Genomic DNA, 16,904 nt, shown 5'->3' with positions numbered 1-16,904 from the left:
CTTCTTATTTGTGAAGCTTTAAATGGCAAGAAAAGGCTTGTTTCCTCCCAGAGGTCAAGAAAATATTTGTTTAAAGTCAAAGGTCAAGAGTGTCTGACCTGTCTGTCTAAATATTCCCACTGAACTATTTTCAGGCATGAAACAATTTATCTGTTTGCTTTTCGGCAATAGGTACAAATCTACATCAAAAGTGAAAGCCCCCAGAACTGTGCTTAAAGGGATAGTTCACTTTGAAATTAAATTTTGGTATGTTTTAGCTTACCTCAAGGGCATCCAAGATGTAGGTGTCTTTTTTTCCGCAGTATTTATATCGTTTTTACCTCTTGAACACAGCCACGTCCAAGTGATCTGAGAGCGCGGGCGAGTATAGATATATACAATAGATGTCGCCTTAGCTACGGTTTCGTTCCAATGAACTGCCGTAGCCAAGGCGACTTCTATTGTATATTTCTATACCCGCCCGCGCTCTCAGATCACTTGGACGTGGCTGTGTTCAAGAGGTAAAAACGATATAAATACTGTTCGTTTTCTCACACAAACCGCTCGTTTTGTGTCTTAGGCCATCAATGTGTACTTACGATGGGGAATTGTTTAATTTGGACGACGGGGAATTGTTTTAATTTGGACTCTGTGCATGCTCTTTGAGACAGTGACCATCGACCTGCATTATATGACTGACAGACAAGAACGGTTTGACCTAAAAATATCAAAATTGAAACTACTGCGGAAAAAAAGACACCTACATCTTGGATGCCCTTGAGGTAAGCTAAAACATACCAAAATTTAATTTCAAAGTGAACTATCCCTTTAATTGTATTAAATGTGAACTAGTGTACTTCAAATCATCAATGTATATTTTTAACTATACCTGCAGGTAATATAATACTAATGAAATAAAAGGCCCCTCAAGTGCACTTAAAGAGAGTACACTTTCAAGACTCTTAACCCTTTAACTGTCAGTCCCATTTTTGGGGCATAGACCCATAAATGACATTTCCACTTTAAATGGTTATAAATCTTGAAAACTTTGGAGCACAGACTTAAGTTTGGTCTCATTTTAAAGGAGACAAGTGGCAAATTATTGTAGAAGTGAGAAAAAAAAATGTAAGTGAAAAAGGTTTTCATTTTATAAAATGTAAATAATTAAATATATATATATATATATATGTATTATTTTTTTTTTACGTAAAATATATATATTTTACAAAACATGTTTTACTTTAAAACTGCAAGAAAAACAAAGCCATTAATCTGAACAATTAAGTTTTGTTCCAAATTTGAGGTTGATAACTCAAGTAATTATAGCTTTCCATGAGATTTTTTGTTTGGGGCGCAGTACCAAACTTTTCCACTATTACAACCAGACTTCATTGGTGACCATAAAGGACTTTTTCATTTCCATATATGGTTTGAGTGATCTGAACCATATATTTCCATAATTGTCATACTATATGAAGTAGACAGAATATGGGCAGTTTGACAGTATTTGATTTGAATTCAATCTCTAGCAAACACATAAAAGACATGCAGAAAGAACGTGTGTTAGGCCTATAGCTCACAGCCGCATTATAAATTGAGAATCTGTCATTTTTTCTTTATATTTATATTAATATCTTTAATATCTTATATTTATATCTTTTTATATCTTTATATCATATATTTTTCTCTATCTCTATCTCTATCAGTTCGTGAAATTACAGCTGCAATTTTGTTCCCTTCATAGTTTTCATTTAACAAATATTCCAGCACATAAAATATTTATTTTTTAATTATAATTAGCCCTTAAAATGTATTGAAATGTATTATCTTCTCATTTAAAACAATATGCTACTAAATGTTAAATAAAAGGAATTTTTTATTTCCAGAAGAACAAATTTATGTCAGTCATCCACAACCCCAAATAAGGAGATAAGAGAGGATTCTATATTTTTTAAAAAGTGCTAAGAGAAATTCAAGTTGAAAGGAAATATTCAGTGATTGAAAATTGCTAAAACAACTTTCACTATGCATGTAAATTAAAATCTGAACAAATTATGGGCTAAAGTAGGCCTACATAAGCAGCGAGAAACATATTGGCCTCACATATCGTAAAAAACAAGGTTTAAATAAACATATTACGTAGAAATATGTATGATCATGTAGAATCTTATAATCACTTGACACGCACTCATCATTGCGTATGATTTGGTTTGTGTAGGCTTTAATTTGCTAACTATCCCTTGGCCCAGCTGTTATCCAGTAGGCCTAAACGGTTATTCATTTTGAAGCCATTATCCGTTTCCGAATTAGGAATTTGGGTCTATATGTAGAAACAGTGAATCTTCAATGTTTTCACGTAGGCTGTAGGCCACTGAGCACGTAGCACATGTACCTATGCTCCTGAGGCTGCTTCAGAGGTGGTGTTTTAGAAAATAATGCTAAGCATTCCCCAAAAGGCATGTGAAAGGCATCCAGCAAATAACTGAACACAAGACGTGCCTTGTCTGGTCTGCCTGGTCACCTGGTCATTATGCATGGGAAATTATCAATGACACCTATACCTCCCCATGTGTTTAGCACATCTGTAGACCAGGCTGGTCATGGTATCAAGATCACAGTCCCATATACCCTTGTGAAAAAGAATGACTACTTTTAAAATGAAGTAATATACTTTAAAATAATGCTTGAGTGTTAACTGAATGCTTTCAGATCCTTTATGTATGTTAATTTAAATTAAAATTTAAAATGTATTATAGTTGACATTTATATTGAATGAAATAAGCTGAACTTTAGAGTGCTTTTTGACCCAATAATGATTTTTTTTTGTGTAGTGTGTTAAGAAACAGTCATGAAAGTGTACTTTCTTTAATTGCACTTAAAGGGATAGTTCACCCAAAAATGAAAATTCTGTCATCATTTACTCACCCTCAAGTTGTTCTAAACCTGTATGAATTTCTTTCTTCTGCTGAACACAAAAGAAGATATTTTGAAGAATGTCAGTAACCAAACAGTTGATGGGCCCCAGTGACTTCCACAGTATTTTTTTTTTTTTTATTCATTCATTGGGGTCCATCAACAGCACCAGCTCCTAAAAATAATACTAACTTCTGTGAAATTTGTGGACTTCAAAGTCAAAATCTCAAACACTTGGTACATCCACTTGTCCTTGATGAGGCTGTGCTATGTACTGCATCTGCAACGTACAACAATATATTATGCAATTCAGAAAAGAACAAATAAACATCTCTGAAATAACCTAATGTCAGTTACACAATCAGGGGGGAAAAAAACACACCGTTGTTTGCATTCTAGAGTGTACCAAAATACAAGAAACACTGGATTTGTCAGTTTAATCATGTCTAGAACAAGAGATTTCTCCTGTCAAACCAGCGTATGTGTAATATGGGCTGAATTAATCTGCTGGGAACCACATATTTTATACAGATATAAGAGAGGAAGATTTAGATTTAATATTAGAATTAAAGCAGCCATGTTGGGAGAGGGATTGCAGATTGGGCAAGTGCATTAAAAATGACAGGGTTTTCCTGAGGTAGATGAACAGAAAGCATACGAAGGAGAGGGGCTCATTCAGCAAGTGTTTTGCACAAGATAAACAGTTTTGCCCTTATCGCTTATTGCTCTGCGGCAGCAGGGCACGTCTCAACAAATGCTTCATGCGCACAAGAAAGAGAGCAGCACGAAAATGACGTTAATGCCTTGACCCCTCTCCAACTCTACAAGACTGTAAGAAAAACTGCTTAAGCAAAGAAAAACACGAAGGCTGGATCTGATTCATGTGATAAAAAAATTGTGCAGGGTGTCTACTTGGAATCAAATTTGGATCAAATTTAAAACATTTTTCAAAATTCAGACCAACAGCGTTGAGTGTTTTGCCATTTTTCTCGCAGGAGACTGTAAACTACATACAAATCAATAATCACAAATAAAAACACCAACATTATGGGTCATTTAGATGTGTTTTACCAGTACCAGGGTCCTTGAATCCCAAGCAACATCCCTGGTTTTATTGAATAAGCCTTTTTTTCTGTCATCAATCAGATCCTGATGTTTGCCTTCAACAAACATGAACATCCATGTCTGTTTACCTTGCATTGATTCAAAATTCACTTTTGGTCTCCTGTTTCCACATTTAAAGGAAATTCTGTCACCATTTACTCACCCTCAAGTTAATTCATACCTGTATAAATTTGCTCGGCGGAACACAAAGGAAGATATTTGGAAGAATGTTGGTAACCAAACAGATCTCTGGTCCCATTGACTACCACAGAAAGAAAACAATACTATGGTAGTCAATGGGACCCGAGATATGCTTGGTCTTCCTTTTGTGTACAGCAGAACAAAGACATTTATACAGATTTGGAACAATTTGAGAGTGAGTAAACAATGACAGTATGTTTTATTTTTGGGTGAACTATGCCTTAAAATCTTCTCTTTAGCCAACCACTGAAAATAAACAATGACCTGTGACCGCGAAACGATGGATTTTCTATCAGCAGAATTGTTTTGGATTGGAGAAAGAGAGCTTTTAAGGGTTTTTGTAATGTGTTGCTATCTTCTCCATCTGACACCACAGATTCTAAACCTCCACCACAATGCTAATGCCAAATAGATGTTTGAACGGTCAATTACTGGCCCAAGTCAAGAGCTCACCAACGTGTTCTGACATACGGGTCTCTAGATAGACCTTCAACGCAAGTACATGGGATTGTTTTGCTCGTTTGATGAGCTAGGCGGAAATCACAAGTCTGATTGTTTAGAAAATAAAACTTCCACTGAATAAGTCGCACGATATGAGGTGTGATTAACGTCCATAGCGCAAACTGGACGAGTTTTAAAGTTTAATACTTCAAAAAGTATTCCATCATAGTCATCCAGTAGAGGTGTGAGAGGTTGATCTAGGCTGCAGTCGCGTCTAATGTCACAGTAGCTTGGTGGGGCGGATGACGGCATTCGTAGGGACACCCAGCTCGCCGACGCTGTGCTGACGGAACCATCCTGGTTGCTCATACTGTTGGTGCGGCTACCAAAGCCATTGTAGGGAACGGTCCCAATAACCAGAGGCAACTCCAGAATCAACTTATGCACGATTTGAGGTATGATTGTCCATAGCACAAACTGGACGAGTTTTAAAGTTTAATACTTCAAAAAGCCTCGGGACTACAGATGAAAATTTGCATTTATGCTATAATCTGGCTCATTTAAAGTCTGTACAGAAGTGTAAGATTGTTCATTAATGTGCAGTGTCCCGAATAAATTAATTAATAAAATCCCAATTTCCTAAGAATACACCACTAATAAATCATCTGTTACAATAAGCATTTTATCTATGATATCGATTCATAAAATGTCTCTTACAGCCTGTTTGTGGTTTTAATGTATGAATACTTCAACTGAACAAAAGAACGCAGAAATTATTATATCATCTTAAAACTTTTATTGAAAATGCTCATACAAAAAAACACAACTTTAATTTAGATACAAAAAGGATACTTTGCACGATTTATAATAACAGTAACAGTCATCTTACACTCTATAAGAAACAACACACAGACACGCACGAGAAGTTAAGGAAGATATCCACAAGTGAAAATGTTGATCAAAATGTCTTCAGGATATGTCTACACACAGTGCAGGTTCTGGTCTCGCATATGAACATGGTCAGGGCTCGAAGTCCAAACAGACACTAATTTTGGCACTTGAAGTATTAAGTTCTTTTTTGGCCAAATGTTCAAGTCCACAGTGGAAAAGGCAACATCAGTGGAGCCCTTTCTTAGGACGAGGTTTTGAACTCATTACAGTACAGAATCTTGAATAAAACATGCAATGCCTGATCCCTCAGCGAACAATTTTGGAAGACAAGAGAAAAACAAAACAAAAACAAAGGAAATCTCCCTGCGAGTAAGTTATACAGTAACTTGCATCCATAAAAAGTGCATTCAAATGAAAAACAAAACACTGGTTCATTATAGACTGACACTGCATGATTTTCCTTGATGAAAATATCGATATACTACATTTCTTCTTTACATTTCAGTTACTTAGAATAATATATCTCTGCCTAGCACATTGACTTAACCTCACAACCAACATAAAAAAACCCAAATGCATTTCTACAAATGAAATCTTTCATCCCCACAAAAAAAAACAAAAAAAAACATTGGGTTGTAATGGAATGATAATGAAAATAAGCGGATTGCTATTGAATGATATGTTGGGGACTATTGGAAAGTACATGAACACCAATGGGGAAAGTCTATGTGTGCTTAAATGGCTATAATGCGGCACAATCAGTTTGCACCTCAGGCAGTAATCTCGAATCGCCAAACAGTCTGTGCGCCCTCTTTCAGACTCTGAAACAGCATCAAAAGTATGACAGAAACATGTTTAACTTAAATGATGCATTATATAAGATGGCTGTCAGCAATGCAGGCACAAGTGAGCTCGGACTTCACTCCTTTTTCCTCTGAACTTCGACTAGCTCATCCTGTAGAGGGGCCACTCGGGTCCCAAAATCCTCCGCTCCATCTTCACTCTCATACATCCATACGACACTTCTCAAACCGCCTCTGATCCGCATGGTGAAAGCCCGGAGTGCTTAAAGTGGGAAAAAACCCTTTTATGATGGGCATCAGTTCAGTTCTAGAGCTGCTGGGTAGGTTCAGCAGACAGGAAGCATGCGGGCGTTTCCATTGAATTCCTCCTCCACCTTAACGACAGAAAAACAAGAAATTAGATCAGTTTTTATGTTGATATTCAATAGCGACTGGTATTCATATTGTATACACTAAAGGTGCAATCACATTAGTACTATTTTGGTAAAATTTCGATGGTTGGTCAGCACCACGTTGCCACGTGACCAACTAAACCATGAGCAAAATCTGCGTGGCGAACTTTTCCGCCCTTATGTCAAACTCCCAAACGTGCAAATTCTTATGGAAATTTCGGCAAGCAAAGGTAAATGTGATCGCACCTTAGGCGAATATACTTTACACTCACCTCAGAATAAGTGGGGAGTGGGGGGAACTGGAATTGGGGTGCGTTCATGAAGATGGGACTGTCTCCTCCATCATAGTCATCCAATAGAGGTGTGAGAGGTTGATCTAGGCTGCAGTCGCGTCTAATGTCACAGTAGCTTGGTGGGGCGGATGACGGCATTCGCAGGGACACCCAGCTCGCCGACGCTGTGCTGACGGAACCATCCTGGCTGCTCATACTGTTGGTGCGGCTACCAAAGCCATTGTAGGGAATGGTCCCAATAACCAGAGGCAACTCCAGAATCAACTTATCACTGCCAGGGATGTGCATATAAATCTGTAGATAAAGAAGAACAAAGAGATTTCAATAAGTGCCTACTTAGTAGATGAAAAACACAACATCATGCAACTACAGTAACTGCAATATGCAAAAAAACGTAAACAAAAAAAAACTCACCATGAGTGCATATTCCACTCGAATGATGTTGCAGCCTAAGATGGAGGGCTTGATCTTAGGCACACGAATGCTCTTCCCCTGCCAGGCGTCGCACATGCCGGAGATGATATGGTTTCCACGCACTGAGGAGAGTTTTTGCCTGAAGACTTTGGTGCGGTTATTGGCCTGGTAGGTGTGCTTGGCGATGATCGCCGCTTTTGGTACCACGATGCGAGAGCAGGTGTTCTCAAATTTGGCATCAATGCAGATCTCTTCGCCCTCGCAGAAGCCACGCCTGTCAATCTTGGCGTTCAGAGAAACCTGGCCGTCGGGGATGAACATGCAGGTGACCTTCTTCTCCTTCATGCCTCCAGTAGGGGACTGATGATTGATGGAAAAACAGATATGATTAACTTGATTAACAGAACAGCAGCCTCTAGAATTTGGATAAGCCCAACCAAAAGTGATGAACTATGGCCTAAAGCTCATCTGTTTTGATATCAGTCTAATAAAATATATTAATATGAGGAACTCACCAGCAAGTCTGGAGTGTTGACATCCAAGGGCTCTTCAACTTCAAAGTGTTTCTTACACTCCAGGGCGGGCTGAGAGGGTCTTTCCATCAGAGCCTTCACAAAGTATTGAACAAACCCAAATTTGCCCTTGTAGGAAGACACCAGTTGCCTGTTGGGAAAATTACATTTGTATTAATTTACAGGCAAATGTGACTTAAACGGAAATGAATGCCTAGAGCTTGTCAATTAAAATGCTTACCCTTGTTGAGGAAGCTCAAAGCCAAAGGAGTATTCGTATTTGTTGCCAGGACGGAGAACAACCGAACCATCTGTGTCTGTGAGAAGCAAAGATAAGTATATTAGTTTTGGACAGTTTCAAGAGATCTTCAACAAATGAGACAAAACAAACCCACTAAAAACTTTAGCAAAGGAATCCCCTCATTATGAATCTTACTTTGCTTTCAGTTAGGAGCTAGGCTATTGTTTATATGTTTTGCATTTGACATGACATTTAGGACCACTAACTTTCAACAGTGTAATTATAGAAGATCAGTACAATGTAAAACATGCTTGTACACAATAAGTGTATTGTATCAAATGTTTCACTTAAATGGTAGCACTTTATTTTACAGACCTATTATCCAGACCTGTCCCTGGCGCCTATCCTTTAAACCTAACCTTAACTTATGTTACCTTAAATTATCCAGTACTTTCTTAGGAAAGTGCACTGTAAGTACACGTAACGTAGTTGAAGACAAAGTGTTAACGACTTGTTTTAGAATATACAGTGTTTCACAATGAACTGCCACATTCCAACATCAGCATCATCCCAGGAAATGCATCTATCAGAGCAAAGTCAACATTAAAAGCAAGATAAACCGTTTTAAATCACCTGCGGGATGGTCGTCCAGGTAGACAACCTCTTCATACTTCAGATAGTCGATTTCTTCACGGCATCTCTGTTTGCCTTTCGCGTACTCCACTTTAGCGCATCCGACTCCCACGACCCTCATGGCCATCACCTTGGTCACCTCCGAAACCTCCACCAAGATCTTCCCAGCCACTTTATCTCCACTGCAGTAAAATGTCTTGGATGGATCGTTGAAAACGATCTCAAAGGCCTTGACTCTTTTTGTCATCGCTACCATAGTGATTTACAAGCTAAAAAGAAGAAGGAAGATACGCGTCTCTAAGCAACTAAAAGTTGGTAAATCAGCCAGATATTTAGTAGTCCTTCAAAAGTGCATCCAGTCTTCAGTCCAAACGAATTAAAGTTTGGTAGGGAATAAATTGCAGAAAATTTGTGATTTATGCAAATTCACAATTCACACTGCTGGCTCGCATGGTTAGTATAGAAGCTTTGTGCACGCTGGGCTAGGCTAGGGTTTTATACTCAGACACTTCTGCCAGTGACTCACTAGGCTTGTTTACCATTTCAGCTGTTCATGTGGAAGTGGAATGCAATGGATGGCTCAGCGCATGCACAGCGCTCCCATTGGTCGAAATTAGGTGTTTATGTCGTCACTGGCCAATCAGCGGCCAGAAGCGGCGCGTGGACACCTCGTGGCTGAGAGCGCCGAGCGAGTGCACAGCAGCTGCGGGAAGGGAGGAGGCACTGAGGAGGAGGAGTGAACCTGATGATGAGATGTTTCTGAACAATGTAGCGATGTTGCAAGGGCATGCCCAACAATTTGGAGAACCAATGATAAATTCAACTGAAACCTTAAATGTGAGCGACGTGCAACGTTTGGTTGTTGATGAGTACCAGTACACAGGGAGGAGAGAGAAAAAGGCGGTTTTCCCTTGAAAAAAATAAAAAAATAAATTGGGTGTGTTGAAGGAAACTGATGCCCTTGCTGGTACAAACTAGGTTAACATCTAATGAATAAAAGGCACTTTACTATGTTTACAGAATTAGGGCTGAATATGTATGTGGTTATGAATTTAGCATATTTTTGTATGATTTACTATGCATTTGTCCTGTGTGAACAATTGAATGCACTTTTACACTTATCAACATGTTTGTTATAGGTCCTAGACGAAGTGCACCCCTACCTTTGCCTTGGGAGAGAGATTCTGCAGGGTTTTGATACATACTACTGTATATATGACATGGCATCACAGAGGGGACTAGCACACTCTTGTGAATGTAAGAACAACTTTTTTTGTTGTTTTTGTTTTTTGTTTAATAAAAATAACATAAATTACATTTCTTGAGTTTTTTCTTTATTTACATTTTTGTAAAAAATAATTATAAAAACGTGGCATGTGTTATCTTTGGATCACAAAAGGCAAATGCATATACAGCACCTGGAGCCTGGACCTCTAAACACATGTAGGGATTGCTGACTCCATCTAGTGTTCAAAGAAATATACTACAATATTATAATGTTTTTCTAAACTTTTGAGAAGCAAATCTTAATCTATTTATTTTTCAGATAAATACTGCCCCCCCCCCCCCCCCCCCTTGTTGTTCTCCAGAATTTGGATTTGATATGTAACTTGCAGAATATATGGCAAGCAGTTTTAGCTTAAATTGTACCCAGCGTTACTCGTCGTAATTGCATTTTTACTAGTACGAATTCAATTAGAGAGCTCTACAATTCAGTTCTTAGTAGCAATTACAATTAGAGAGCTCTCTAATTCAATTATTACTAGTAAGAATTACAATTACAAAGCTCTCTAATTCATTTCTAGTAGTAACAATTCCAATTAGAGAGCTCTACAAATACATTTTTACTAGTCATACGTCTCCCATTGACTTCCATTCATTTTTAATTACAGAGCTCTACAATTGAATTGTTACTAGTAAGAATTCCAATTAGAGTGAATAATAAACTGTGAAACACATGTAATCACATTCTATACTCTCTTAGTTTTGACCCAAGAGACCATTTAAGCATGCCATAAAAATGTGAAAATATGAATGTGATGTTTGTTAGGCAGTTGATCCGCTGCTGCCACAGAGAACCACAGCGCCTTCTACTGGAACAAGAGATCAAGAGATTTTTGAGTTGAAAGAAACATTGGCTCCCTCTGCTTTTCATCCCCGTTTATAGCACAATCAACAGAAGTCATGCCTGATTTTTGGAAACATTACTATTTTTTTATGTTTTATTGTTTTTCAGCACACTAGAATCATTTCTGAAGGATCATGTGACACTGAAGACTGGAGTAATGATGCTGAAAATTCAGCTTTGCATCACATAAATGATAAAGTAGCCTATTAAAACAGAAAACCATTATTTTTAATTGTAATAATATTTTACAATATTACTGTTCCCCCCCTCCCCTGTATTTTTGATCAAATAAATGCAGGCTTAATGAGCATATGAGACTTTTTTCAAAAACATTAAAAATAGTAATGTTTAATGGTGTATATACTCCAATGATAATCTTTCTGTATGTGTCCATTCCATTTTTAAAATGTATTCTCAAAACGTATCCAGTGTTTCAGGGCATATTAATGAGCCAGCTGTGCTTTCAAATTCAGGAAACTAAAAACTAAAACTAAATAATACTACTAATAATTACTTGACGCTCTATAATGTGGTGTGATAAAAATCTACTATTACATTTTACATTACAACATGTAAGTAAAGTCAATCTTTTGAATAAATCTTCCATGTTTGCAAACCACCGTTGAAATGTTTGTAATAATTATATCATTAAAAGGTTGAGGTATAACTGCCATGTAGTGTAGCCTACAGTCTATTTAATATTAGTGTCACTTTGCCGTTTTATAGTAATAGGCAAGGAGTGTTTTAGCGTGTATTCCTTTAATAAGTGGTTGAAAAGACATCATACAAAATACATAATTTTAATAGAAACATGGGTAGGCTACCACCATAGACTGGGGAAAAAAAGGGTACCACACAACTGACAGTTGCCAGTAGGAACCACAGAGGCAGAGCGCAGTACTTCCAGGTGAAAAGTCACTCAAATATGGCTGCTCCCTTGGAGTTGTTCTGTTGGAAAGGCGACTATGGATTACCTTCAGTAGATATCGACTGTTTAACTGTGCTGGTAAGAAAAACACACCGGTTGGTTGGTTATCACATTAGTTTATGTTTTATGCTTTGCGGTATTTGTCATAAATGTGATGTATTTGTGTGTCGGTGGTCAGGAAAGATGGGAGGTGACTTCCAGCACGCGTTATTGATGGTGCCAAAATCGCACACACATATCTATGGGTTCAAACTTCAAACTCTCATATGTAGAACCGTTGTATTTCTGATAATATACTGAGCGGTCGTCCTTTTGGTTCAGTGGATGGGGTACGTCAATTAGCCTACAGTAATTTAAAGGTATAGTTCACCTAAAAATGAAAAATTATGTCATCATTTTCTCACCCTCAAGTTGTTCTAAACCTGTATGAATTTCTTTCTTCTGCTGAACACTAAAGAAGATATTTTGAAGAATGTTGGCAAACCAAATAGTTGATGGACCCCATTGACTTCCATAGATTTTTCCCATACTGTTTGGTTACCCATATCCTTCAAAATATCTTCTTTTGTGTTCAGCAGAAATTCATATAAGTTTACAACAACTTGAGGGTGAGTAAATGACAGAATTTTCAACTATTTTTTAAGCATAATTTAATGAGATGTATTTTTTCCTAAAGTTACACCCCTCCCTTTAAAGCAGAGATGCTGGGTTTTCAGATCTACTATACAACTTCCATTGTTTTACTGGAAAGAACGAAGACATCAATAATAGTGTGAAGTGGCCGTGTGTGTCTATTATCACTTGTCTTTGTTTGTGTATACTACTCATTGTGGATGACAGTAGAGAAAGACAGGATTATCTGCCTGTCCGCCACAGCTGTCTAAACAACCAACAGTTTGTGTATGCTAGGGAGTGAAGGGTCCCGTAGTGTAGATATCTAAACTCCCCAAACACAAAAACAAACAGTGTAATCGAGAGGTTCTCATGTTTCTCGACAATGAAAAAAAATACAAAAAAATAACTTCAGGACAAGGATAATAACTGAAACTTTTCAACATGAATGGACATGCAGACAGTGATCCAGCTATTTATCTGAGTTTCTTTTTGACCGTGTAACTTTGAAACAACTTCAATGAGTGTTTCACTATGAATCGATTGCTTTTATGTAACTAGGGAATTATACAAATCAGGTAATGGCACAAATGTAGTCAGTCATGACAGTAAGTAAGAAAGACAGTATAAAAGCCTAAACACCTGTCTAAAGCCTAAACACTCTCAATAATTAAGCCGTTTGGATTTTCTGAGCAATATGATGTCATATTGCTCAGGCTCCGCCCACAACCACTGACGGACTGTCCCGTATTAGCATATTTCCGCCCTGTATACTGTCCTTTAATCCTATAATGTAGAGCTGCTTGATTCTATTTTTAAATAGAGATTCTCCCAAGATTCTGAATAGACAACTCAACACAATAACATGCAATTTACTAGAGGTTCTGACAAAATGTTAATTGTTGCAGTCTATAAAAAAAAAGTAATTTAAAAAGTTGAATGATTGATTCAATGACTTAAGGCCAATTTATACTTCTGCGTCGAGTGTACGCCGTAGTGTACGTCGTAGGCGACGCCGTCGTGAGTATTTATACTTCTGCGAATGTCTGTGTTGCTCTGCAGTTACACCGCCGAAACGCTAGTTGGCGCGGGTGGGTTTTAATGTTCCACTGTGTTTACATTCCTCGCAGCTGTTTTGAGTTTAGGTTTCTACGAGCAATGGCGACTGAAGGAGTCATACAGATGGCTGTATTTCCGCACTTCTTCAAGCAATCTCTCGGTCACTTGGTCTATTTCCATGGCTCTTCACTGATCTTCGGAATTTAAAAATGGCGGGCGGGCGGTGCAGAGTGCAGAAGATCATTCCGGAAATGCGTAGGAGGAAACGCGATGCTATCCAGCCGACCAATCACAGATCTTGCGGTCCGCGTCGCCGCGACGCGTAGTTACATTTTTGAGGAGGTGCGCGTCAGGGTACGGCGAAGGGTACGACGTATGGTACACGTCAATGCGTATGAACGTCGCAGAAGTATAAATTGGCCTTAACTCATGAAGACCTTTTTTTCATTATTGAAGAATCAGCATTTTTGAACAAATCTCTTGAATGAATGATTAATTGACAAATGCATTTTTCTATCAGTCACTTGGTGCACATACTGGTGTACCAATTAATGTAATGATACAATCTTTATTTGAAGCATCAAGTTACTTCCAAAAGGTGATTTAGCCTACTCTTTTTTTTTTTTTTTTTTTTTATGGCTACCATTAGACATCACTGTTTTATATCCAAACTTTGATCCCAGTACTTCTGAGATTATTTGAATTGTTGTAACACAGAAATAATGATTGTGTGTTGTTGAAAAGACTGTTTGTGAAGCTGTTTCATGACAACTGCTCTCTCTGGGTCAGCAGCAGCACCAACACAGATTTTAATGGCAAATCATTGTTAATAAGGAATTAATCATGCCGCTGTACCATAACCATAAAAATATAGTTCTAAAGATCATTCTAAGTATAAAAGAATAGCAGAGTCCATACCACAACTTTTACGATAACGGCACAGAGAAATTATATTGTTGGAATCACTTTTAGAATAATTTTTTCTAGCTGATACAATAAAAAGATGACATCCTGTCGGAATCAATCATTCTTTAAAGAGCTCGGGCATTTAAAGCAGCAGAATAATCATTTATTAGAATAAACAGAACAGTATCGTTTGTTGTATACACTAATATAGTTATCGTTATAGTTATCTTTCTTGGTGTGAATGGGCCTTTACCCTTATAGTCTGAAAAGTCCATTGAGGATAATCTTGATACAGTCAGTCATATATTATATTAGGATATGCAATAGTAGAGCCTTTTTGTAAACATTTACGTATCACGTACAGCGTTTGTCCGATCAGTGACACTGACACCGCAAATATGCAAATAACTTATTTGAAATAAGAATGTTAACCCAGGGTTTAGGAATGCACAGTGAGCAATGTGAAACATGATTCCGGTTACCTGGGGTTTAGAATAACCCAGGGATAACTATTTTTCACTTTTTTTTTGGTCTTCATTAGTCATAGTTTCTGAAAAACATGAATTTTTTTGCTCTGTGGTAGAAATGATATAGCAGAGGTTTTTACAATGGTGACGACTTTTGTCTAGCCTAAACATTCTCATGGAGAACGGGTGGTTTATGGTTTCTATGTCTACAGAAAAGTCATCACAGAGGCTCAAGTCTCCAGTTGCTCTTTGAGTAGATTAAAGCTATATAAGCAGATGCTGGGAAAGGGAGCTGTATCACAAAATTGCTTTGGTTCAACTGGTTAGATAAAACAATGTGTAAAAAAGGCCAATAAATCATCTGGATTTAGATTTAAAGCAGGGCAGTCAATTGCACTGGTACTGCTTTTTCTTATTTTATGAAGTTTGACACATTAATTTATGCATTTGTCAGACGTTTTTATCATAAGCGTTTTGTTCAATGCTATATTCAATGCAATACAAAACGCTTATGATAAAAACTATGCTTTTTTTCATTGGCCTGAACAAGTCCAACCCGATCTCATGAGAAAACATAGGCTAACTTCTATGTTTAAAAAATAAGCATGAAGGTCCACCCCTAAACCTAACCCTCAGTCGGATGTAAGCAGTTTGTACGGAAGCGTACAAATGAGATTATAGGAACTCACCACCAATTCATCAAAACTTAAAATAGTGTCAAATTCCAATGATAGGTTGTTGACAAGTCTTTTGCAGGGATGGGTCACAATAGTTGACTAGTTGACTACCAATAAAACTCTAAAACATGCTTCGAGAACGCTGGATTCTGTTCTATGCCGTTGCACTCCATCCAGCTGTTTTTGAATACAAAAATGCATCTTTCCCTGGCTATGCCAGGCTATTATAACTGTTTTAATAGCATAACCCTCTAGTAAACACCACATAAAAAAAAAACCGCAAGGCAACAGTTTGACTTGATGTACCAAAATGACTAAAAGTGAAACTAATAAAAAAAAAAAAAGTAAATATAGGCAAAAAAATTTTTTTAATACAAATTGATACACACAGACAGACTTGAAAACTTAAAATGAGTTCACACATTGATGCTGAATAGAACATCTTTTTTTTTTTCTTTTTTTTTAAAGTAGTTAAAAGAAGAACTTATTTAGAGAGTAGGCTAGACGATTTCAAAAGCACCCTTTCGAGCTGCTCAGACCGCAACATAAATGTGCAGTCGATGTTAGAAAAACATGAATGAAGGTTTTAAGACCAGTAGCACATGGATAGGTGGGGCAGCTGGCTTGTGTGTGAGATTGAAAAACATAAGCATTACTTTAACTGCATCCAGACGTTTCTCAGGGCACTTCTCAGGTTACCAGCTGTGCTTGCTGCCATTCAACTCGTAATCTTAAAGATGTTGCATTTATGTGAGCCTGTCTATTATTACTGCTTTAAATTTTTACTGTGTCCCATGATCTCATCTTGTATTTTGGATACATGATTAATTTCTGTTACAAACATGCTATTATACTCCCTCTCTTAGTTTTCCATAAACAAAGAAAACATAACTCTATGAATTATTTTCCTGTTAAATGCCATCTCAGCACGGCAGTCAAGAGCCGCAAACCACACTGGAATTTACAGAGCGGCAGCGCTGTTGTTTGATGTTCTTTAATAGTACATTTGTGATGGGTTGGAAATAAAAGAGACTACGTATCAGGTCTCTCTCATCTAATCTTTCCTACTTACCTTCGTCTATGTTCGGGTGACTTTCATAAATTCCACTAAGTGTGAGAGCTATGATTGGCGTCTTCATGTTCAATTTAATATAGCTGACTGCAAAATGTTGTTTACTATCCGGACTTGGAGTGAGTCCAGAATTTGATCTCCCCATTGGCAAACATAAAACCCTCCCAGGCACTAACTCAAGTCAGCACATTTTTGGACAGCACAATTAGTGACTTACCCGTTGAGCCCCCACAGAAAT

General features: G+C 37.6%; 2 protein-coding genes and 1 long non-coding RNA gene across 3 annotated transcripts in view; 2 read left to right on the top strand and 1 right to left on the bottom strand.

Moving 5' to 3' along the window:
• Positions 1 to 5,411: 5,411 nt before the first annotated feature.
• txnipa (thioredoxin interacting protein a) lies at positions 5,412 to 9,273 on the bottom strand. The gene is made up of 6 exons (XM_082186381.1): positions 8,818 to 9,273; positions 8,185 to 8,260; positions 7,947 to 8,094; positions 7,432 to 7,791; positions 6,997 to 7,311; positions 5,412 to 6,706 (listed from the first exon to the last, which is right to left on the bottom strand). The coding sequence occupies exons 1-6, from the start codon at positions 9,071 to 9,073 to the stop codon at positions 6,659 to 6,661; spliced, it is 1,203 nt and encodes a 400-aa protein (XP_082042507.1). The 5' UTR covers positions 9,074 to 9,273; the 3' UTR covers positions 5,412 to 6,658.
• A 160-nt stretch (positions 9,274 to 9,433) lies between these two features.
• On the top strand, positions 9,434 to 10,134 carry LOC309511289. Its single transcript, XR_014210569.1, has 2 exons — positions 9,434 to 9,853; positions 9,957 to 10,134. It is a non-coding gene; the product is annotated as an uncharacterized lncRNA (long non-coding RNA).
• A 1,674-nt stretch (positions 10,135 to 11,808) lies between these two features.
• The window catches only part of thbs3b (thrombospondin 3b), a 36,166-nt gene continuing 31,070 nt past the window's right edge, over positions 11,809 to 16,904 (top strand). The window contains exon 1 of the mRNA XM_082186368.1: positions 11,809 to 11,951. Coding sequence (XP_082042494.1) covers positions 11,871 to 11,951 — 81 coding nt within the window. The 5' untranslated portion in view covers positions 11,809 to 11,870. The remainder of the gene's footprint in view (positions 11,952 to 16,904) is intronic.

This window comes from Leuciscus leuciscus (genome assembly GCF_965113295.1).
Source record: "Leuciscus leuciscus genome assembly, chromosome: 12".
In the NCBI taxonomy this organism is placed as follows: domain Eukaryota; kingdom Metazoa; phylum Chordata; class Actinopteri; order Cypriniformes; family Leuciscidae; genus Leuciscus; species Leuciscus leuciscus.
This window is presented reverse-complemented; position numbering and strand designations above follow the sequence as displayed.

Excerpts from the sequence above, each read along its gene's own strand:
- txnipa (XM_082186381.1), bottom strand. The coding sequence starts at position 9,073 with ATGGTAGCGATGACAAAAAGAGTCAAGGCCTTTGAGATCGTTTTCAAC. Across the intron at positions 7,792-7,946 it reads TCAACACTCCAGACTTGCTG|TCCCCTACTGGAGGCATGAA; the intron begins GTGAGTTCCTCA and ends ATCAATCATCAG. Across the intron at positions 6,707-6,996 it reads CACTCCCCACTTATTCTGAG|GTGGAGGAGGAATTCAATGG; the intron begins GTGAGTGTAAAG and ends TCTGTCGTTAAG.